The following is a 25186-nucleotide window of genomic DNA, read 5'->3' on the forward strand; positions in this document are numbered from 1 at the left end:
ACAAAGAAAATAATTATCTAAGTATATGATGTTTTTTTTTAAACAATAGAATTAAATAGCATTTAACAAAAAAGGCAAATTTTTGCTCAATTATGCCTACAACTAACATTAAAGTGTGTTCAAGCCATCATTATAATTTGTCCTTAACATTATACCTGGTGCGCAATGGCAAATTCCATTTTCTGGATCACATTTCGCTCCGTTTTTGCAAAGGCATTTTTGTGCACAGTCTTCTCCAAAGTAGCCATTGGGGCATCGCTCACTACAATTCGCCCCCAAGAAACCTTCAAAAGAATATCACCACTCAGTTTTAAAAATCAAATTCCTAATATTCAATAAATTTCTGGTTGTTTCATTTACCTGGTCCACAAATGCATGTGCCATTGTTAGGGAGGCATTGAGCGTTATTGAAACATACACAAACATTTCGACATCCTTTTCCGAAAGTGTAGATAGGGCAGGGCCGAGAGCAAGATATACCATCCCACCCCTCTTTGCAGGAACATCGCCCAGTCCAAGGATGGCACCTAATTTTTTTTAATAATCAGTAAAAAATTAGCTAAATCTAATCAATGAGATAATTACATTTCTGTGTTATCATCCTCGCAGTCGCAAGTTTCAGTACAGTTCTCTCCGTATCTGTCATAAGGACAAGCCCTTTCAGAGCAGTCTTTTCCTTTCCAACCGGGCTGACATTCACATTCTCCTGTGACTGATGAGCATTTACCTTCATTTTCACAGTTACAAGTTCCTGTACAATTTACTCCAAAAGTATTTGGTGGGCATCTTTCTAAACACTAAAATTTAAAATTTTAAAAATTAAGTGAAATCTCGTTCAAAAATCAGTACAAATTCATTCTACCTTTTCGCCTTTAAAACCTGGTGGACAAATGCACCTGCCTGATAGATGGTCACAAGAAGCATCATTAAAGCAGTCACATTCTTCCGCACAACTTTTCCCCCAAAGTTTTGGAGGACAACGATTTCCACAAACAGGTCCCTTTTGTTAAAAAAAAAAATTCAAAGATTGAAGTGTATTATAAAATAATAACTGTAATGAACTTACAGTCCATCCTGGTGGACATGTACACTCTCCTGTCGCTGGATCACACGAGCCCCCATTTTGACACTTGCATTCACTTTTGCATTCCATTCCATGTTTCCCTTCTGGGCAAAGCTTTTCACAACTTAAAAATACATATAAATTAATATAATTACCGCAAAATGGGTCTTTTTCTCTGAATAAGGTACTTACAATCCTCCTGTGAATCCTGGCTGACACCTGCATTCACCAGATATGTGATTGCACTTCCCTTCATTTTGACACTTGCACACCTCAGCGCAGTCCATTCCATAACGTCCTTGGGGACAGGGCTCGTCGCAGTGTTCTCCTAACCAGCCCCTTTTGCACTCACATTTCCCAGAGAAGGGATCACATGTGGAATTGTTCTGACAGAGGCATTTCTTCTGACAGTCTGGTCCCCATCGTCCATGAGGGCAATCTGTTTATTTTTAATTTTTTTAAAGTTAATTTCAAAAATATGTTGAATGTCTAAGTTCAATAAATTATTTAAATCTTATAGAACTGAGAGAAAAATTAATAATATCTATGTGGTGTTTAATGACTGTTAATGGTTATTTTGATGATCTTCAGATGCGGTATGGTGTGACATAGATTTTAGAAAAACATTTTCACCAACATTGGCTCGATAAAAAAAAAGTTTTTCTAAAACCTACGTCACACCAGATCGCATCTCATGATCTCCAAATAATCATTAATAATATTTTCAAAATCCATATCATTTTGAAACATGATTTTTATTGACAAGCCTTCCATAAGTCTTAATTGAAGGAAAATATATTTTTGATTATTGAAACAAATGTAAAAAAAAATATTAAGTCTAACTTTAATATAATCACAAAAAAAAAAACAGACTGTTTTATTATGTCATTTCTCATATTCATACCATCTAATAAAAATAATGCTTGACCATGAGTTTTTAAGATTCATTCATTCAGAGGGAAATCCTAAATTTTTTTGAGTAAATATCCTACATGGATGAATGTATTTATTAGCATGAATTTAGTGTTTATAAAGGAATTTAGGGTACCTATTGACTCTTACTCAGTTTATTTAATGGTTTGTGTAGGATATCAAGTGCTGTAATGAGTGCTTGCATTGAAGGTTGGCATTATAACTAGATCTTAATATCAGACCCAAGCTGCTATTGTGCATTAAGTGCTGGCGTGGTCTACATCTTGGTATTCTTGGAGTCTAGCCTCGGTGCATTAAGAGCTAATATTGCTTATATATTAAATTCTCCCAGAGCCTAGCTTTAGCACATAGGATGCTGATATGACATAAGAAGGCATAAAGGCTGATATGGCCTATATGATAAATTCTTTCAGAGTCTAGCTTTGGCATGTCAGGCCTACTGTTGAGTCTAGTGTTGGTGCAAAAGACATTTTAAGATGTCCATGAAAACATTGTTTTATAAATTGGCGACTAATTGATCAAGTGGTAAAATTCTGAGTTGATTGTGCCATGTAATCAATACGATTGGGTATTACATGTGCATACTTATAAGTGCTTGCAGCGAAATACTAATTTAGTCGGGAAGAATAAACTATTACTTACTTCTCTCTTTTCCAAGAAGCAGAGGCAAATTTTTAATTGATTATTGGTGTTATTTTGAACTTTACAAAGCACGTTGGATACTTACTGATTGAACATTGGGGTCCACCATAGCCGGATTCACACTTGCAGTCATCCGGTGCAATGCAGATGCCGTGGAGACACTCTTCCGTGCAAATCGGTTTACACCTCTTGTCAGAAGTCTCTGCGTAGCCGGCACAGCATTCGTCCACAAGCCTCGTCTTGGTGATGACCTGGAAAGACATGGGTTATTTTAATTTTCTGTTTTTTGCAAATGTAAAGGATCTTCTTACCTCATCTCTGACGATGGTATCGAAACGAATTGTGTATTTAGAGCATCTCGGTGGAAGCTTAAGGCAAAAAGTGTACTCTTTTTGTTGAACGGGCTTCCTCTCGGTCACTTTGACAGTTATGTTGTAAGGCTCCTGCTTGGAGCATACATTTGGACCTTCGAGCCCGTTTGAAGGAAAGAACGAGATCGTTAATAATAAAAATAATACTTCTATCAGTCTCATATTGAAGGACTTAGATTGTTCTCCTTGGATCTACAGTCAGCTACCGCTTTTTCACATTTAAGAAGCGTGGGCAATTCTTCATCCACATTTCAGACCTGGAAAAAAAATAAGCAAGATAGATATTTAGAAAGAAAGTGAAGAAATCAACAGAAATACGTGTAAATTTTGCTAGAATTACCATTGTACTGAATATAAATTTTTGGATCGAGACGAATTGATTAATAGATTTTATACGACCCCGTGAAGAATAATGGACGATCATGAGCACCGGCCATGGAAGTGATTCGCTTAAATTGGATTAGGTAAAACGCTTTCTTTAAAGAAACCAAGGCTCGCTTTTTTCGTCTTGTATAACCCCCCCCCCCTAAAAAGACCCGATTAAAAATCACGGTCAAACTTGAATTACTACCAAAGAACTTAATGGTCAATATTCATGAATGAATTGCACACCCACGTGGTTCTCGTAGTGCAATTATACACGCTTCCATGAATCAGGCTAATGATTCATAATCCGCTCCGCCTTAAATCTTTTCTAAAGGGATGGGTTTTCTTTCTATTCCGGCCGATCCATCAGCTTTTTGAAGAAAAAATGATCAATGTGAATTTTAAGATGAAACCTCTAGGTTTAAAAACTGCATGCGTTAGGGGCTGAAATGACCTAGCTGTTAACAGCCCCTGGAGCCTAAATTTCGACCGCGGGATGAATAAAACCGAGGTCTGACCCTGGACTTACAAAAAACGAAGTGCCGCAAGAAGTCATACGCTCAATTAATATATGGGTTTGTGCAGAATTGCAATATTGAAAATTACGAAGTATTACATATTTGAAATGTTTTTCCTATCTTTTCTGGGTCTAACAGACCAAAATGATCTGCAATGACCAAACTTCAATTGTGATTGCAAAGCTTTGGCCGAAAGGCGAATTTGACACCTAAAGAAACAAGTGAAAAAGGAACCGGAAAGTGACTGCCTAGGGTCGTGCACTTTCCTAGGCTTGGAAGGACTGGTCTCCAGGACCCCGGTAAAAAAAAAGTTGGGGTTCATCCTCTCGCAGACAACACGGAGAAATCTTAGAATATTACTTTTTTTATCATAACACTAATATAGCAAGAAAACGACAGAAGTATCGTGAAATACATGCTGCTATTAATCATTAAGGGCATCATCACAAAAACAGATTAGGGGTGCAAAACTCAACCGTTGAGGGCAGACGTGTGCAAAGGAACAGCCTGGTACGATGTGACCTCCTTCTGGCAAAAAAAAAACACTGGAGGTCTCTCAAAGTACACAAATAGTATTGCAGATTGGAAAGATGGTAAAATGTAGGAACTAGCAATCAGAAGCCACTTGATAGAACACTCAATAGACGTCTCAAGAAGCACAAGAAATATGAATGATTGAAGTTACGGTTAGACCTAAGGTCGTGCACTTTTCGAGGCTTGGAAATAAAGAAGGTTCAATTCCACAATAGACCTTTTAGGAAAGGAGACTGGTCACCAGGACCCCGGGAAAAAATTCAGGTCCATCACCTCTCATACAACACGGAGAAATCTCACAATATTACATATTTTTTCGTCAAAATATAGTACTTCTCCCAATATAGCAAGAAAACGACAGAAGCACGTAGCAAAATATGTGCATTCAATAAACAATAAGGATCATAATCGCCAAACTCGACCATTGAGGGCAGATGGCTTTGTGTACAAAGGAACAGCCATTCTGGTACGATATGACCTCCTTCCGGCAAAAAACAACCACTGGAGGTCTCTCAAAGTACACAAATAGTATTGCAGATTGGAAAGATGTTAAAATGCACAAGCAGGAACTAACACAAGCCACTTGATTGAACACACAATGGACGTCTCAAGAAGCACAAGAAATACGAGTGGTTAACTTCAACCACCAACAGTCAGACTTAAGGTCGTGCACTTTTCGAGGCTTGGAAGTAAAGAAGGTTCAATTCCACAGAATTCATTAAACAATAAGGAACATAATTGCCAAAAGAGATTAGGGAATTTCAAAACACGACCGCTGAGGGCAGATGGTGTTGTGTGCAAAGGAAGAGCCATCCTAGCAGAACACCACTTTCTTCTAGCAAAGAAGAAGCACTGGAATTCTCTCAATGTGCCCAAATCTTCTTGCAGATTGCAAAGTTAATGTTAAAATGATAAGACAATTGATAGGACACTCAACGGACGTCTCAAGAAGCACAAGAAATATGAGTGGTAAAAGTCAAATTTACAAAACTTAAGAAATCTTATGAAGTTATCTTACTGGATGAGGAAAGTAAAAAGTCACATCAGTATGAACGAAAATGTCTGGGAAAAGGGGGTAAAACAGCTTGCACGTAATTACTTTGCGATCCAGGCTGAAGTTAGACCATACTCGTAACACTTTTGTCGTACGTGAATAAAGGGATTGGAGCCGTGTTTTACTTTTCAATGAAGAACCACTATAATAATTTATAGTCATAGCAATAATTTTAAAGCAGGAGGTTTTGTTAGATAGAAAAATGATTTTGAAATGTAGGAATGTTTGTTTTCCCCCTTTTAAATGCGGTCGAGGTCGATTCAAAATTATAAATGAAATTAATATACTAATTTTATAGGTTTTCTTTGATATGTCGCAGATGGTGAAAACTTACCACTTTTATTAGATTTTTTTACATACAGAAATTATTGTCCCAATCCTGATGACTTAGGTGATGCACTGATAGTGTTTCTTTTGTATCAAGTAATATCGATTTTTGCAACATTATTTTAAAAAAATCTCGCTGATGACAGAATTTCGTGCGTTCCTTTATAATACAAAATATTTCCGATTGAGTTTATCGCAGATTCGTTTTAACGATAAAATAAATCGATGTCATCCGCGAGTCCATGATGGGGGTCAAAATGTTTGTAGACCGTTCCTGAACCGTTGACAAGGTCAAGAGTATTTATTTATTAATGGACTGGCACGACCAGAAATAGGAGAATTATCAATACCATTTCGATATCACAAAATGCTAGGAAAAATTAATCGATAAATTAATCAGTGGCTAGTCTACCAATTGCTTGGAGTTTTAGCTCTTACAATCCCTCTTGAAGATAATTTTTAAATAATGTCAAATCTTTAAAAGCAACTAATTATTATCGCGAAATTATTTGTGATAGTCTGTGCACAACAAGAAAAGAATAAAAGTGTAAGTTGTGAGATTTCTTATTGAGGACTGAGGATGGACTTATAGTGTGGTCGTTTTCGAGCTTACTTTTGGTATGTCATCGTTATTGAATATGTCATGACAAAGCAACGAGTTTAGGTCGAGCGAACTAAAAATATATGCTCTCTTAAATTAAGCTTTCCTTTACTGGCTGAATAGCACAACTTGTTTATCATTAATTCGTATTCCAATTTTTTAAACGAATTCCAGAGTCGAAGAAGGCCGTGCTGATGCATAAAAATCCCCCGTAGATGTTGATGCATAACTAGGCAGGAAAAGGAAAATTGAGTTCGAAGCTGAGGCCTTGGCAGGCTTGTAATAATGGATCGAGAAACGTTAATCAACTCCACACGGGATGTCTGTCATAACACAATTTATCCTAATGACCCGCTATCGGGTATTCACGGATCGCCAGGCTAATAAATATAATCCCGAGACATTTTAAAATTTCTGGGCGAAACAGAAAGGGCGTATGGACACTACAACGAGACTGAAAATTCAACTCAGGACAAATAATATTAAATCAGGCGTCAGTTCATAGAATACAAACCGAATTATTTTTATTATAAAACAGACAATTCTTGAAGAATTTAAGCGTGCCGATAGGAAATAAAAATCTTCTTCGGTTGGCGAAAACATTTCAGCGAAAGTTATTTTTGATCTGACTATTTAAAGGCTTAGGTCATCGCCCAGATTGACATTGAATCCAAATAAACTTATCTTAAAAATAAATTAATAAATATACAAAACAACACCCTTAAAAAAGAAAGATTCTTTATATATAGGAAAGCAGTTAAAATGTTATATATAGTAAAACCATAAGGATTAATATAAGGATAAAAGGGGTAGCCACAAGGACTTCTGGACCTCATCCTGAGTGGATCTATTGTTCTCATTTATTTTTATAACTCGCTAGCCGGTTTCAGGTTGTCAATCAACCTCCATAGCCTTGCCAGTGATTCCTTACTGTAGGATCTTACTTGTGGCTATTCAATCTGCACTACCAAAAACAAAACTCCGTGCCTCCTCCTCTTCCTGGCAGCTTCCCTTAGTGGTTTTCTGTCTGATCTATCCTGCGTATGTGCCTTCTTGGGGGACAATGCCTTGACAGAGTCCAAGCAGAATCCTGGTTCTGTTTCGATTATATACAATAATTTCTTTGTAAGTCTTGCGGCGAAGTACTTTGCCGAAGGGTTCAGCGAGGATCTAAGACGACTCTGACAGAGTCCCTCGAATGCGTGAGGAATGGTGGGCGGGTGTTTTTCGGTGGTGGCTTTACTGGGCTGCCTTTACTGAAGGCATGTTCTCCTCTAGGGGGTGGTTAGAGATTCCACTTAAATCGAAACCACGGCCGGAGCGCATCCGGAGGTTTCGACGGTGTCGGAGCCCCTACACCCAGGGAGATGTCTTCTCTATCTAGGGAGTGGGAGACTTGGTCGATGCATTCGACCACTTTTTGGGTATCCCTTTACGCGCGGCACATGGTTGAGTGTACATGTTAACCCACCCCTTCGGAAAGGGCAAGCGGGAGAAGTCAGCATGTCTGTTTGATTAGTCTGTAGATTTGCGTGCTTCTACACCGAACCTCACGGAATAAGGAGATTTTCCGTCGCTTCTAACTTGAGAATCTAAACGTGAGATAAGGTCTATGTGCCAGGTGCGCACGCTAACAACCTCAATGTTAAACGACTTGCGATCTCAGTGGGAAACATACATGTAAGTCTTAAGGATGGCATGATGGCTCTCTTCGCGTGCCTCATATCTGAGGTATTGTTCCACCAGGTTTTGGGCTCATCAAAGATCCATTTTTTTGTCTCAAGGTACTAGGCCACAGTAGGGTTCGGTGCCTAGAAAATTCATATTCGCTATTCTGGACAACCTGTTCACTTTTTCATTGCATCTATGTCCGAATGTTGACTTCTGTCGGGGCTTCCATACGATTCCATACAACTTTTTGCTTTTACCTGCATGAGGCTAAGGCCTTTAAGTGCCGTCTGACTGTCAGAGAAAATGACTTCCTATGTCCTATGTTCCTAGCCTATTTATTTCCCTGGCACAATGCTCTGATTTTAGACTGGAAAACAGTATCTGCCTAAGTTTAAAGTCAGTTCGATCTTCGGGTGTCACAAAACCATAACCATAGTTTAATCCTCAGTCTGTGGTATGACAGCTCGACCTATTCCTTCAAATATTTTTAAAAAAGTTGAATTTTAAACAGGTAAAATTGGTGCGTATATTTTAGATTTGGCAAAATAAGATCTCATATTGGGAAACCCGTTTCATCATGGGTGGTATTTTTAGCTGAAACGTTTGAAAATACTTCGAATGTATTGTTTACTTCTTCTTTTTTTTTAACAAAAGATCCCACGCTATCGGGAATAATTATTTCTACGTTAAAACATTATTCAAACTTCTGATTTTTTTTTTCTTTTTTTAAACTCAATAGTATGCATATGTTGGTCAGCAGTTGAAGGGGAGAGTGGGACCGACAAATCCCAATTAAGGACCCCAATTGGAATATTCCCCTCCTTGCGCAAGAACGATTGGACGTGTAAAGAACGAACGATGACACACTTGCAATTTTTAATATTTCGTACTATTTGGCATGTCTTTTAAGACACTTTGAAAATATAGAAAAACCAACCAGGGACGGTTTTCGTCGGTTTTCTTAGTAAAAGGCCAACCTTGACTGAGGTCGAACCTATGAAAATTATTTTAAAGTCTGACACAGGAATTACTGAAATACTGCAACCAATTTGAAATATTTTAAATCATAATTACAAAGTACCAAGTGTGATGTTTAATTAGATAAAAATTATAAAACGAAATTACAAGAAAATGTCTATAACTAAATCATCTTGGATTTCATAAAAGATATAATTAGTGAATTTAAAACCCATAGTATATATTTTTTTTATTTTAACAAAGCTTCTTTTATTTCCTGATCCTTTGTCACCTAATCAGGAGTCAGTATCAAATTATACTTGAGCTTTGTCAGGTTTCTAGTAACACAAGAACTACCAACGTTTAAGTTCTTAAGTTCCAAAGAACTGTTGAAAAAAAACAAGTAAAAAACACTAATTGTATTGGCTAATTTAATTTTTATTTTACTTCATATAACAAAAACTTCAATTTACAACTTGTTTTTCTTGGTGTAAATTATTAACTCTAAATAACCAGGTATGGATGGAATGTTTTTGTATTAAATCCTTTTTAAAAAGATAGTTCCTACTCACAGTAAGTTGCTTACAACGATCCGGATTTCGAGCTTTTCGCTCATCATCAGGTTGAAGGAGTTCTACTGCTGAGTAGGAACTATCTTTTTAAAAGGATTGAACACCGCACTCGTTCACAAGTCAACATTTCTATGTTTTTGTATTTTCAATGAAGTATGATCCATCATAGATTCACTTTTTATGTCTTTTGCTATGCTTTATGGTATGAAATTTAATGAATGATAGACGGATGGAAACCACTTGATGCTGGTAAACAGCGAAACACGACTGACCCTCAATTTAAAAGCAACATGGCAGGGTAAATAATTCATATCGGCTTGGACATTTTGTCTACGGTGGAGAATGATTCAATCGAGCAATCTTCATCTATAAACAAGTAACCTTGTCAGGAGGGTTTTTGTTTCTGATGACTAATGTCTAAATTAAATGACTAAACTGCTACATCGGCAAATTTTGAAATCGAAACTGGTGAAAATAAAAATGACTAAATAGTTTTTCCCTTTGATTTTTTTTTTTGGAGATAAAAGCTCTTAGTGGTCGCCTGGATAAAGTCAGACCCATGAAGGATAGGGGCTTAACAAAGGGCGTCGATTATTTCTTTATTCCATTGTAAATGTAATTGGGATGAATGATAGAAGGAAGACTTGATAAATCATTCTTAAATTTATTATTACAACAATAATATTAGTCAATAGTATTTTTCTATTAACTTTAAAAAAATTATTTTCAATTTAAACCGGGTTTAAGTATTAAAAAGTATTACTACGCACGTTAAAAAAGTTTTATACTTGATTTTCAAGGTTTTTTTGTTATATAGGTTTTATTAATGTTATTTGTACGTCATCTTATCGAAGTTTTCCCACATTATTTATAAGAACCTGGTGAGTCAAACAACAATAGAACGAAAGAAGCCGTTTGTGTGCAGTGTGCTGGAACTAAAAGAATCTGCTGCATTAGACGACCAGGGGCACATTTCTTCCAAACAGTTTTAATGTTTTGCACACTGGGTGCTCTTCCTCGTTCCATGAGCCAAGGCCGATGAAGCAACATTTAAAAAAATAGCGAGTGATAACAAAGAGTTGAAGAATCTATTTCGAAATCTATTTTTATTTCGCCACGTTTGTGTTTAAACGTGATGCAATTTAATTAGAAATGAAAAACATAAATAATAAATCCGTTGAACGTTGATATTTTACGCTTTGGGGAAAAAAGTTACTCGGCCGGTTGTGTCTTCACAACAGGAATTGTTCTACTTTCCTTTCATCGCGATTATTCAAACATCCGGCTCGTTGCATAGAAATGCCATTAAGTTTGTTACTAAGGTCGACAAAGATTGAGAAATATGATTGAGAGGTTATTAACGCGAAGCTTTTGCAAATTGTACGCTTACAAGGAAATGGTAAACAAACAATTGTTTTCAAAACAAACTGAACATAGACAAAACAAATCCAACTCCGTTCGACAAAGATAAGAGGGAACAAAGAAAATATTACGAATTTACATTAGTGTTATTTAATAAAAAAGGACTACTTTTATGTTCCTTTTTTGGGTTACACAATAAATATTTTTGTTGGAACACCATTTAAGGTGAACTGAGGAAATTTATATTTATCAGTAATAATAGCCGTTAAAAGACCGCCACGCGTGTATATTTTATGATACTTTAAACCTTTTACTGCAATTTAGAACCACAATAACATAAATTAATAGACTTATTTTTTACTTACTTGTTCCTTTTTTGGGATTTAGAATAGATTTAGAATATTTTCGGTAAACCTGCTCATACACTGTTATGCCAATGTTACTGTATAGAATTAGCCACTAAAACAGTATCATATTTGTAAATTTAATTTTTTCAGTGCAAGCAAGAACAAATAATGAATAAAATAAATGAATAGGATTATTTTGAGGTTCTTTTTTCGGTTAGAATGCAATATTTTAATTGAAATTGTATTTAGAGAGAATTAAGGTTATTCCCACGCTACATTTAGCAATCAAAAGTCGGTTACTTGTATATTTTATGAACTTCAAACCTTTTACTGCAATTTCGAACCACAGATTACTAAAAAAAAATTAATAGTTTCATTTTTAGGTTTGTTTTTGGGTTAAGAATGTAATATTTTTGGTGAAACTGTTCGTACTGTACGAATTGATGTTATTCCAACGTTACTGTATCGAATTAACCATTAAAACAGTATAATATATTGTATATTTTATGGTAATTTAAACGTTTCACTGCAAGCAAGGACCAATAATGAATAAAAAAATGAATAGGATTATTTTGAGGTTATTTTTTCGGTTAGAATGCAATATTTTAATTGAAATTGTATTTAGAGAGAATTGAGGTTATTCCCATGCTACATTTAACAAATAAAAGATGGTCACACTTTTATATTTAACATACTTCAAAACTTCTACCACAATTTAGATACACTGATTAATACAAAAAATTATTAGTCTTATTTTGAGGTTCCTTTCTTGGGTTAGATATAAAAAAATTTTGTGAAACCTGCATTTATGAAGAACTGTGGTTATTTCCATTCTACTGTATAGATTTAGGAATTAAAAGAGGGTCACTTGTATTTATTATGGTTCTTTAAACCTTCTAATGCAGTTGAAAATTATTAACTAGTTAAAAATTATAAACTTAGTAACTTAATTAAAAAAATTAATATCCTTATTTTCATATTCCTTTTTGGGTTTGATATGGACTATTTTTGTAAAAACGGTACTTATGAAGAATTGAGCTCATTTTTATTTTACTGAATATATTAAGCTGTTTGAATAGTCACACTGTATATTTTATGATACTTTAAACTTTCGACTACAATTTGACAAAAACCCCAATTGATAAAAACAAACTGATATCCTTATTTTGAGGTTCCTTTTTTGGGTTAGATATATAATATTTTTGCTTAAAATGCGTTTAATAAAAATTGAGGTTATTACTCAAAGACGCTTACGTTGTATATTTTATGATACTTTCTACTGTAGTCTAGAACAACCGATTAGAAAAATTAAAAAAATACTGAATCTGAAATTGAGGTTTCTTTTTTTGGGGTTAAAACGTAATTTGTTTTTTAATCTGCAGCTGTATGTTAATTCAATTGTACAGTCAATCAGCCATAAAAAGATTATCACACTTGTGTATTTTTGATAATTTAAACTTTCAACCACTATTTAGAACATCTCATTAAAATTAATTACGTTCTTGCGATATTTCTGTTTTTTGGTTATTAATGTGATATTTTTAATCAAACTACAGCTATGGTCAATTCGTTATTAAAATATTATCCTACTTGTATGTTTCATTTTTGAAAATAACAATACGTTATGTGTTTGTTGAAACTGCATATATATGCGAATTGAATCTCTGGAATTTATAAATTCTCCTTGAGATCCATCACCATTTTAGCTACTGAACCAAACGAGCATTTTATGGCTTTATGCCAATGACTTTTTGTCAGTAGAAAATAGTGAGACTAAGCAGGCTTGTAAGGGTGGATCTGCGTATTCGTTTCTTTTGAAATTCTTGTGAAACAAAGGAACAAGTAATGCACACAAGTTATGTTTAAGTATTCGAGAATTCGAAAGTAGGGATAAGAGAAATAACAAAATGACAGAGAGAGAAAGAGANAGAGAGAGAGAGAGAGAGAGAGAGAGAGAGAGAGAGAGAGAGAGGAGAGAAGAGAGAGAGAGGAGAGAAGAGAAAAGAGAAAAGAGAGAGAGAGAAAGAAAGAGAGAGAGAGAGAGAGAGAGAGAGGAGAGAGGAGAGAAAAGAGAAAAGAGAGAGAGAAAGAAAGAGAGAGAGAGAGAGAGAGAGAGAGAGAGAAAGAAAGAAAGAAAGAGAGAGAGAGAGAGACAGAGAGTGAGAGAGGGAGAGGGAGAGACAGACAGACAGAGACAGAGGCAGAGACGGTTAAGTTGTATATTTTATGATACTATAGTTAAGACCAACTGTTTAATAAAATAAAGAAATACTGAATCTTAATTTACGTTTCCTTTTGAAACAAGCAACAAAACAGTGAAAATCAAGCAACAAATCAAATGAGCATTTTATGGCTTTATGTCAATGACTTCTTGTCAGTAGAAAACAGTGAGACTAAGCAGGCTTGTAAGGGTGGATCTGTTTATTCTTTTCTTTTGAAATTCTTTCGAAACAAAGAAACAGGGAATGTGTCGTGTATAAAAGTTGTAAATTTTGGGAATTCGTTTTAAACAACGTCATCGTGATGCCATTACATAAGTCGAGGGCAAGTGTGCCACGGGGACGCCGGCTTCTATCAGGATTTATAACGGTTTCTCCTTTTACCCAAGCCCGTGAACATTGCATTCGGCTTTGAATTCCATGCATTCGAGGGGCCGTGTGAAGATCGATTTCACGCGGTTCGGCGTTTGCTTCGAATTTAGAGAAAATACCGGGCCGACAATGCTTCATGAAAATTCTTAATTGTTGGATTATTTGTCGCATTTAAAAGAAGTCCTGTTGAGGACGAGGAAGGCCCGCACAGCCTACGTGGCAAAGTATATAATATTATTACATCACATCTCTCGACGACGTTGGTTCATTGTTAGTTGACAACAAATCGACAACATAAATATGGAACAGTCAAGTTTTTAGAATTTTTAACAACGTCACTTTGGAACTCTTGCCAAATCGAAAAATTGATTATTTTGTTATAGCCGCTGAAAATTATGTCATGTCGGCGAAACAAGTATCTGTATTTGCCATTGTAAGTATTTGCCAGACTGCCGATTAAAACTTGCTTGATATGATATTAAGCTGAAACATGACACCATGGAGGATTTTATAACCGGGACTGACAAATATCATATTCTTGGTCGAAAAACCCATATATTGATTGAACGGTGTTGCACTTTAAACTGTATTTAGTGTTATTACGCTTTAATGTTAAATTGTGCGTATTTGTTGGCAGCAATGTGACATTCCGACATAAAGTAAGATAGAAGAAGGGGATAGATAGAAAGAAAGAGATGGCAAGAGGAAGAAACTGGGAAGGAGGTAAAAAAAGTGAGAAAAGAGAGAGGGGTGAGGGAGATATAGATAACAAAAAGTATGCTAAAGAAAAATAGGAAAGAGTGTAAGAGAGAGTCAGACGAACAGAGCAGCTTAACAGAGCCAAAAAAAGATTAAAAAAAATGACCGACAAATGAACGGGACAGAAGTAGGGATAAGAGAGAGAGAGAGAGAGAGAGAGAGAGAGAGAGAGAGAGAGAGAGAGAGCGAGAGAGAGAGAGAAAGAAAGAAAGAGATAAGATAAAGAGAGAGGGTGAGGGAGAGTGACGAGAGTGACGAGGGTGGGAAAAAATAGTGNAGTAGGGATAAGAGAGAGAGAGAGAGAGAGAGAGAGAGAGAGAGAGAGAGAGAGAGAGAGAGAGAGAGAGAGAAAGAAAGAAAGAGATAAGATAAAGAGAGAGGGTGAGGGAGAGTGACGAGAGTGACGAGGGTGGGAAAAAATAATGATAACTTTTTTTTACAAAACATGAATTCAAGAGATGAGAGAGAGAGAGAGAGAGAGAGAGAGAGAGAGAGAAATAAGATAAAGAGAGAGGGAGAGGGAGAGTGACGAGGGTGGAAAAAATAATGATAACTTTTTTTACAAAACATGAATTCAAGAGAGGAGATGTTGAGAGAGGGAGGGAGAGGAGAGAGAGAGAGAGAGAGAGAGAGAGAGAGAGAGAGAGAGAGAGAAGGAGAGAGACAGACAGAGATAGATGCAGAGAGCATTTGAGAAAGAGAGTTTTAGAGGTAATGAGAGAAAGAGAGTTATAGAGAGGTAAAGAGAGAAAGAGAGCATTTCAGAGGAGAGAGAGAGAGAGAGAGAGAGAGAGAGAGAGAGTGAGAGAGAAGAGAGAGAGAAAGAGAAAGTGAGAGAGAGAGAGGAGAGAGAAGAGAGAGAAGAGAGAGAAGAGAGAGAGAGAGAGAGAAGGAGAGCATGAGTAAAAAAATAAAAAGAAACCACGCCTGAGCTAATTTTCACCAAATTACGCAACTGGAACTCCACTTACGTACTGAATCATAGAAGTAGACTTTTTGGGAAAACGATATTAAACGTTTGCCTGCGTCATGAGCCGCTCGCTCATGAAATGACCACATAAATTAAAGGAAGAGGCCTAAAGACTACTTAACAGGAAGTAATTCCATTTTACGCAATTCGCCATGCCCGGGAAATAAATAAAAAAACGGATTCAGACCGTTTAACAAGTTATTATTATATAACAAGCCAAAAGTCACCGAGTTTAGCAATAAAATACAATTGCGGTTGGACAAGATATGCTAATTGGTTTTGTACATGTTTCCAGGTTTTTGTACTTCAGACACAAAGTTGCTAACCACTCGGCTACCGCGGTCCCCCAGACACAAAGTTATATTTCAAAATTGTCCTACACTTCGAATGTCTTAAAATTTAAGTTTGAATAAAAACTAACTTTAAACTTTTAAATTATGTAAACACAGATTTAACAAATCTTATCACATGTTTATCCAATGAAACTCTGACATCTTATCAATTTAAATAATTAATAGCCTTATTCATCAAATTGCCCATATTATTTTTATTTTATTCTTAAATCAACGAGATTAAAGTTAATAAAAGGGATCGTTGAAATCATCAAAACATATTTATAGATAAGATCACAGACCTAATCCTGTAATTCTTACCGACTGAATTGCTCATTATGATAATTACGTAGGTTTTTTTTTTAAACAACTGAGATGATAAATTCTAAAGTTCCTTTACCCTTAAAAGTGATACAAAGGAACAAAGTAGTAAAAACGAGAGCCGAATTAGAAAATATTTCGACAAAAGAGAACATACGTGACACATGGCCGAAAGACCCCTCTATTGTACCGTTTATAGAACCGACAGGTGTTCATGAACATCATCATCAACATCATAAACGTACATATTATTATATGTTTGTTTATAACTATGCCTGAAACATGATAGGTAATGCTTCTATTTAAATGTTGCGCTGTTTTTTTTATTTTTTTTTTATTTTATCTGTATTGTAGCCTTTTGAATTATTCATGCGTTCAATTTTGGCATTCTCATCGTAAAATTGTGAACAAGCTTTACATGATGATTTAAACCTTATGGCAAAAGAGTTGGATTGATTAATCACCCTTGTTAAAATCCTGTTAAAAATTGGAGTATTCAAACAAATAACATCCCTGGTTTAGTCAAATTAACCTTTTAAATTTTGAAAAAAACTCTACTACTCAAATTAAGGATTTAAAAATAATTGGGTGAACGTATTGTCAACTCTCGTGTAATCAATTAAAATTTAATTTAGAAACTAATCTAAAATAATATAAATTGATTGATATGACCCTCATTCAGGCTCACCCCTCGGCCAGATGTTCAGTTCATTCCACCCTTTGAAGAATTGGAACAACAGGATTTCTGTTGTTTTAGAATTTTAACATTGTAAAAATGACTATTACGATTAAATTTCAACGATTTGTCTTAAAAAAAAATATTTTCTTTAATGTCAAAATACCTTCATCATAAGTTGCACTAACTCTCATGTGTTTTCCCCTCGAAACTCTTCATTCTGGAAAACAATATATTTTTTAATTAGTAAATTAAATTTGTATTTTTTTAATCGCTTACTACGTAGAAAAATGGTTGTTTTGCTGTTTGCTAGCAAATCTCATGACATGGTGAAATCATCGGCCTGAAACATCGACCCGACGACACCATAAATTTTTCCATTGATTTCTTATTGTTTGCAATGGCAGAAAAAAAAGTTCAAAGAACCCTTTTTGGTGAATCACATCCGTCGTCGCATAAGGCATTAGTTCAAAGCATCTGTTTGGTAACTCGTATATTGCGTTGGACGAAATTAGTATATACAAGGCAAAACAATTCTTTGATCCAGTCATCAAAAAATTTCAGCCTCCGAAAAAAAAAGGGCAAACATATGGCTTATCTTCAGCCGTTATTTCCGCTAATTAATGTCGTCTAAGAAAGGAAAAAATATTAGGGCAGATGTGTATGTAATAATAGACATTTGCTCGTTTCTATTGACACTGACATTAAAGACGCACAGAGAAAATCTATTACTCGACAGAAAATCTATTATGCGTGCAAATCCTGCTGGTAATCTCTGGCCTGCTTTTATCCTTGTATAAAAAAGAGAAGAAATTTATAAAAGATCCTTTTGTCGTCAAGAACCATTGAAAATTGTTTATAATTTTCACGGTTTAAATTTCTTTTTTAATCATAGCGTTTAAAGAACGCACTGTCCTAAATTCCAAAGATGATCGAGGAGCCGGAGGACAAAGGCTCTAGGAAAAAATGGAAAAGAAACACAACCTCTGAAGTTTGGTAAACGTTCGAAGATTCGTACTATTGTTGTTTCATAAAAACATAAGGGCCAAAAGTCGACCGATGGACGATGAATCACGATAGTACAACGATCGGCAAATAGGAATGAACCAAGGATAAATTAAGTAGGATGGTGATAGCCCATAACAATGAAATGTGGCCTCGACACTGGGAAAATTTTTTCTTCCGCACAGACGTGACTAACAGCTCTCATGATTGTCAAAAGACCTCCATACATTTTTAAACGCTTCATTTTTTTAATATGTTTAAAATAATCCCACAAAGTAGGTGTTAAATTCATCCCAGTACCCTTATGAAGACATTTTTAAATCAATGAATCCAATTTATTTGGATCTTTCTTTTCGTTATATATAAAATATTACGAACAAATCTTGACTGCAAATGTGGAAAGGATGCTGAAGAAATATGTGCAATGGGGGTGAAAGGGCATCGTGATATCCGTTTTCGATTCAAACGTTGCTGAAAGCACTGGCCTTCAAGATTCTTCCTGTAGTCGATGATGCTGAATTACTAGAGCGTGAAAATCATGATTCATATGCTGGATTGCGAACGACAATCGGTAAGATTTGCCGGTTCATAGCACAACAATCAACATCGGCTCAAATTAGCGCCTATCATTCTGGATAAGCATTTTGCAAAATTTTATCGGTAAGCTATGGGTGCACCAAGGCTTGACAGGAGGTTTGCATGAATGTGTTTGATTTTTCAGTTCGTTCCAGTTTGTCAAGGACTAATATCCATGACATTTCCGTTCTATATTAAAAGAAAACCCACACAACTTGATCGAAAAGAGTGTGGCAATGCGACAACAAATTAAATATTCAACATAGTCCATTTTGCTTGGCAATAATTTAAAAAAAATCTTGCCTCGCCCTGCTTAATACCCAGACATCCGCCATTAGGCCTTGGTCTTTTCCAATCAATGGCTAGCCTTTATAAGTGGGAGGTTTATGGACCGACAAACTGCCGACGGCCCTCTGGGTGTTTTCCTTCGTTTTCGGGTCTTTCACGAGTATTTTTTGTTTTAAACTGCAGACGTTTGAGCGTTCTGTATGCATGTATACTACGTCGCTATCCTAAAATATTATCCTTTTATTTGTACCTCAGGTTGTCAACTGCAGAATAGACACAAAATATACTATACATAATATAATCTAAATGTATATATACCATAGAATTCTGGTCATATTCACTCAACCTGAGTACTCGATATTCCTCCAGGCGGAGTCGAACCCACACCATTCTCGCTAATGACTTACTTTTACCCTCCAGATGTCACACACTCACCCCAAAGTACGCCGTATTTCTCGGAGCGGTGTTAAGCAACGCCTTCCTTTCACGCTAATAAATTACATTCATTACAATAAATTAACATAGCTTTTAACATATACTGAATAGGAATGATTTGGCGGGTTTATTTGAAATATACAATCTATAATAATTTTACTAAGTAATTACTCAGAACATTTTTTGATTTTTGAATTATACAATTTCTCTGACTTGAAAAGGTTACAAAGACAATTTTAAAAGGAAAATGGTCTAAGTTAAACATTCATTTAGAAGTCTGTTTCCAACAAAATTCTACATTTTGTAAAACGGAAAACCCCAAACTTTAAGGACTAATTTAAAAATAAACTGCTAAAAAATACTTGGGTCTTAAATTTTAAGTTTTTATGTTAGAATATGATAAAAAGCCCTGTTTATGTGTAGCCCTGATAAAGGGTTTTGTCTTTGTTTAAATGTGTGGTGTCGACAGACAAGAATGAAACATCTACGCAGAAAACAAACCCTTTGAGCCCTGAAGATGATCTCAATAAAGGTCGAAACGTTGGCACGATAAAGAAAATGTTTTTCTAAAACCTACGTCACACCAGACCGCATCTCACGACCTCCAAATAATCTTGTTCAAATAATTAACGAGAATGATAATAATCATATTAAATGTTTATAAATATATTAAATCTCAATAATTGTTTAAACAATGTTCCTATTTTTATGCCATTAAAAAGAAAAGCTGATCAGTCAGTTATTAAACGATAATAACGATTTCGAGAAAAACTTGTCCTTATTGATTTATTTCCGTTTACCTGTGAGTCAGTATTCAAACACACGCCAATCAAAAAGAATAAATGATTCAGAATTTTAGACTAGTAAACTATGTCAAATATTACATTCATTCTTTTATTAGAGAATAGATGAGAATCAAGATCATATGGATTTTCAAATTTTACGACCGAATTTTTAAATTGTGCTCGTTTGGTTTGAAGCCGTTCATATCCATTAACACTTTCTTGCCCAGCGTTGCTTCAGGACAACACGAAATTTAGCAAAATGAGTTTAGGGCGGATGCAGTTTTTCCTTCAATGTTTCATCATGTATATTCATAACAGTGATTTTTTTGGCGCTAATCTTAAATATCTACGTACAACATGGCTCTTCGCCCCTTTATCTTGTACCGGTTGTTATAACTGCCAAACATAAAAGTGTTCATATCCAGTTTATTTTAAGCCTTTCTTGCCCAAAGTTGCTTTAGAGCAACGGCAACGTTGACATGTTTGTTTAAGGTTAGCAGCAACTCTAGCAACAAAATAATGAAAGACCATCCGATATTCATGGCTCCAAGAGACGACATGAACAGGATATTTGAATTCAATTAAAACTTCCAAATAAATCTAGGTACCAAAAAGAATGGTAACGAGAGGAAAACACCTCCTTTAAGAATGGCACCATTTTTGGTACACAGATGGATTAGAACTGAAGAAGGTACGGGGCAGGAGTATTCGTTTCTGAAACCAAATACTCAGAACCCACGGGAAAATACACCAGTATCTTCCAAGCTGAGATTCACGCACTCGAGAGATGTACTCAACTTGAATAAAGGGTACAAAAACAAGGACATAGCTATCATGTCAGATAGCCAAACAGCCGTCAAAACATTAAGCTGTGTTCATCAGTTCCAATTTGGCGTTGAACTGCAATCAAATTAAACATTGGGTACGCAGAACAAAGTCAGCTTCCGCTGGGTCCCAGGACACACGGGTGTAGAAGGCAACGAGAAAGAGGACACCCTTGCAAGGAAAGGGTCTGCTACACCGCTGATAGGACCCGAACCCTTCGGTAGCAAAGGAACTCACACTATCAATAAGTACCTCAGATAGAAGGATGAAAAGAAAATGAGGGAACAATGGAATTCACACATGGACACAAATTCCAAGCTGAGATTCACACAATCGAGAGATGTACTCAACTCAACTTGAATAAAGGGTACAAAAACAAGAATATGGCTATCATGCCAGATAGCCTAACAGCCATCAAAGCACTAAGCTCGAATATTATTAGTTCCAATTTGGCGTTGAACTGCAAAACCAAATTAAACATATTAGGTACGCAGAACAAAGTCAGCCTCTGCTGGGTCCCAGGGCACATGGGAGTAGAAGGCACCGAGAAAGTGGACACCCTTGCAAGGAAAGGGGCTGCTACACCGCTGATAGGACCCGAATCCTTCTGTAGCATAGGAACCCACACTATCAATAAGTATCTCGGAGAAAGACGACAAGAAAATGAAGGAACAATGGAATTCACACATGGACACAAATTCCAAGCTCATTGGGCACAGGCAATCCAACAATCTCCTAACAAATTTCGGAAGAAAAGAAATTACAGAATGTGTCAAAGGAAGCAGGAATAAACTGCGAATCCTAATAGGATTCTTAACAGGACACTGAAAGCTAAATGGACATTTAAAGAAGATTGGAATAACCCAAAACGACACATGCAGATTCTGCAAACAGGCAGAGGAGTCACCAACACATCTACTAACAGATCGCGGTGCTACTTGCCCGCAGGAGGAAGTGCTTTGGGATGTACAAGGTGACCATAGAAAAAATCCAACCATTGAAACCGGGCCTATTAATCAAATTCCTTGATGAAATAGAACTCACCGGTGTGCTTTTGGCAGAGAACGGGGGATACAATAGCTCTTAAAGGGCGCAGTATATTATACCCCGACTATTACATCTACATCTAAATCTAGACGCAAATTCCGTGAGCTTAAGGGTTATTCCTGCTCTGACCGTGTACTAGGCACATTTATTTGGCATAAATCTAAGTTCTCTATTGCTTTACTTACGGTATTTCCAGCAAATCTTTTAAACAAAGATTTGTCTTGTTCTAAGACATTTGGCCATCTAAACGTGTAGATAAGAATTTTATCCAAGATCGCCTATCACATTGATTTTTTTAAAATAATAGCATAAGCCCTATCTGGGCTTTCTTAATAAATTCAAAATTCAAAATAACGTGATGCAATTTGTTGAGTTTAACGCAGATAGTCGAGTAAGAAAACAAACACACAAAGTAATATCGAATGAAGAGATTAAAATTATCTTTCTGATAAGATGACTAAGTAAGTGTTAAGTACAAGAAAATATTTTTTTCGCGATAAGATTAATATACTTTCCGGTGCGCGCCAATGTATAAGAACTTGATCCTCCTTTGGGATAGAAGTGAACCCCTTTCTACCGTAACCTTATCCAGAATTAGACTACGTTTATAAATAGTTCCAGACAATAGCAAACTTGAACATTTTTGGTGTTCCTGTTTATTAGAAAATGCTAAAGGGTCAGAATTTTTTTAAAATCGACATATCTACAAAGTGCTTGATTTTATATATAATTTTGTTCCCTTACGTCTCCGTTAGATGCAGAAATAGAAAGTTCCCTCTCGTCTTCGCATATATCCGTAAATAAAACATACGCATTGCCTTTGAAAATAGTTATCATTATGTATAAACATTAGAATCATTTTAAGTAATTAACTTTTTATGTAAGGTTTTGGTTGAAATGAAAAAGTCAGTGTCACGAGCCGGATTCGAACCCACGACCTTTGGCTGGTGTGAGTTCGAATTAATTGAAAGATGTGTGGTGTTTCGAGACCGTTAGTCAATGATTATTCGGAGATCGTGAGATACGGTCTGCTCTGACGTAGGTTTTAGAAAAACATTTTCTTTAACGTGCCAACGTTTCGACCTTTATTGAGATCATCTTCAGAGCCTGGGATTTAAAAACATTGTTTAACTTTTACAAATACATCTATGATGTGAAAAATGAATTTATACAACGCTAGAAATTTTATATTAAGAAAAAATGAATTTTGAGTGAATACAAATATTTTGATTGAATCTACAATTTTCTAGCATTGTATACATTCATTTTTATATAAAATTTTCTGGCATTGTATAAATTCATTCTTTAATCTAACATTTTATAGCATTGCATAAATTCATTTTTTTATATATCTCAAATTTTCTAGCATTGTTGTTGAAACGTTGGCCCGATAATGAAAATGTCTAAAACCTAAGTCACACCAGACCCCATCTCACGATCTCCGAATAATTAATGGAAAGAAGTAATTTGGTCAATCAGACCACTAAATATAATGGATTAGAATTATTATTAAATCATTATTTACAAACCACTGTTAAATAATTTATCAACAAAGAATTGTTATATCAAGTTGACCATGACAATTCCAGTCATTTTATGGGCGTACGTTCATTGTCATCCGTTAATAAAATTTTAGGATAATTCCCGTCTGCATCTTTAATGCTTGGTTGGTATTGTCTTTTGGAATTGCACGGACGAACACGTTTCAAAGATATTTGTCATTTTTACTGCCGCAGATTTTCACTGTCACGGTCTGGTTCAAACAAAGAGATCAGAACCGGGATGTTGTGAAGTTACGCTCTCCATTTTACCGTTAAATGCATTTCGTAACTTTTGAATTGACGTCGTCTTAAAAACGCCGACCCGCTTTCGATGCGCAATAGTTGTTATTTTACTTTAAAAAACAAAAGACGGTTATTTGGCAATTGTATGGCCAAATGACAAATTGCATTTCGGTCACAGTTCTAAGCCCCCAGGAATATACACTCGTAATTTTCATGGAGATCTCTAGTTCCTATATCCTCCGACGTTTAAGACGTTCTTTCCTTAAGGGAATGGAACATTGATCACACTTTGACTTAACATACTACAACTCCTTGAACATGGACTTCAAAATACAAAAACAAACCGAGAGCACTTTTCATCGAAGGCAGCAATTATTTGGATGAATGTTTGAGATATTCTTTCCTTAATAGAATAGAACATTGATGGAAAAATGAGGTAGGCTGAAGAAGCAATGTTAGGTCTGTTGGTAGAAGATGGTTTTTACTTCGTATGTCGGGGCCTTCCTCTTGTTAAATCATTACATTCTTCTTCTCCAAAAACTGGTTGAACTTTGAACGGGTAAAATGGAGCTCCTTGACTTAAAAAGAGCAACAGTAACAAACAAAACAAAAACTATGAACAAGGTCTTTTTTTATACAGAGGTTCACGATATATTAGATTTGTTTTAATAAATTTCAATTCTCATCGAAAGCTGTTGATGAATGTGTGAAAAGTTCATTCTTTTGGAATGGAACCTGGTATATTCGAAGGTTCCGCTGAACCTGGTATTCTGAAGAACAAGGTCTGGACTAGTTAGGTGATAGTTTTTACTTCGTATGTGCTGTCTTCCTCTTGTGAAACATTTCATTTTTAGTGACCGGGAGTTTTTTTTTGTGGCCGGTGTTGTTTGGAAGCGTAGCGTTTAGACGACGTATCGATGCCTGGACCGAGTGTGTGTGCCTGTTGGTAGAGAGAGCAGTTGGCTGAGATCCGGGGCCGTGAGTTTGCATTTGTTGAAGGGACTCTGGTGCAGCAGTTGACCGAGTGCAGCGGTTTACTTGTAGCCAAGTCGGCTATGTTGGGAAGGCGAGTTCGAGGCTAACGCTGAGAGTAACCTTGCCATCGATGTAGGTGCTTCATTAGTGATAAGCCAGAACTCGACGGGTTGACGAATCTGGAGATTTGGTGGACCTCGTCGGGTTGACGAGTCTGGAGGTATGGTAGACCTCGTCGGGTTGACGAGTCTGGAGATATGGTGGACCTCGTCGGGTTGACGAGTCTGAAGGCTTGGTGGACCTCGTAGGTTGACGAGTCTGGAGGTACGGTAGACCTCGTCGGGTTGACGAGTCTGGAGGTATGGTGGACCTCGTAGGGTTGATGAATCTGGAGGTATGGTGGACCTCGTAGGGTTGATGAGTCTGGAGGTTTGGTGGACCTCGTCGGATTGACGAGTCTGGAGATATGGTGGACCTCGTCGTGGAAACGAGTCTGAAG

At 36.1% G+C, this 25186-nt stretch overlaps 1 protein-coding gene across 5 annotated transcripts in view; it reads right to left on the minus strand.

Annotated features, from left to right (window-relative positions):
* LOC106664598 (protein draper) overlaps positions 1-25186 on the minus strand; it is a 47648-nt gene that overhangs the window by 4137 nt on the left and 18325 nt on the right. For 4 of the 5 annotated variants that reach the window (XM_014390478.2, XM_014390476.2, XM_014390475.2 and 1 more), the window contains exons 2-10: positions 17134-17187; positions 2950-3266; positions 2724-2889; positions 1256-1502; positions 1067-1187; positions 863-1000; positions 586-797; positions 361-527; positions 156-284 (exon numbers count right to left, since the gene is read on the minus strand). In XM_014390478.2, the coding sequence (XP_014245964.1) occupies positions 156-284; positions 361-527; positions 586-797; positions 863-1000; positions 1067-1187; positions 1256-1502; positions 2724-2889; positions 2950-3171 (1402 nt within the window). In that variant the 5' untranslated portion in view covers positions 3172-3266; positions 17134-17187. The remainder of the gene's footprint in view (positions 1-155; positions 285-360; positions 528-585; positions 798-862; positions 1001-1066; positions 1188-1255; positions 1503-2723; positions 2890-2949; positions 3267-17133; positions 17188-25186) is intronic. The other variant, XM_014390474.2, reaches the window with a different exon arrangement.

The sequence above is a fragment of the Cimex lectularius genome, unplaced genomic scaffold (assembly GCF_000648675.2).
Source record: "Cimex lectularius strain Harlan isolate CLEC.00 unplaced genomic scaffold, Clec_2.1 scaffold13, whole genome shotgun sequence".
NCBI lineage: Eukaryota > Metazoa > Arthropoda > Insecta > Hemiptera > Cimicidae > Cimex > Cimex lectularius.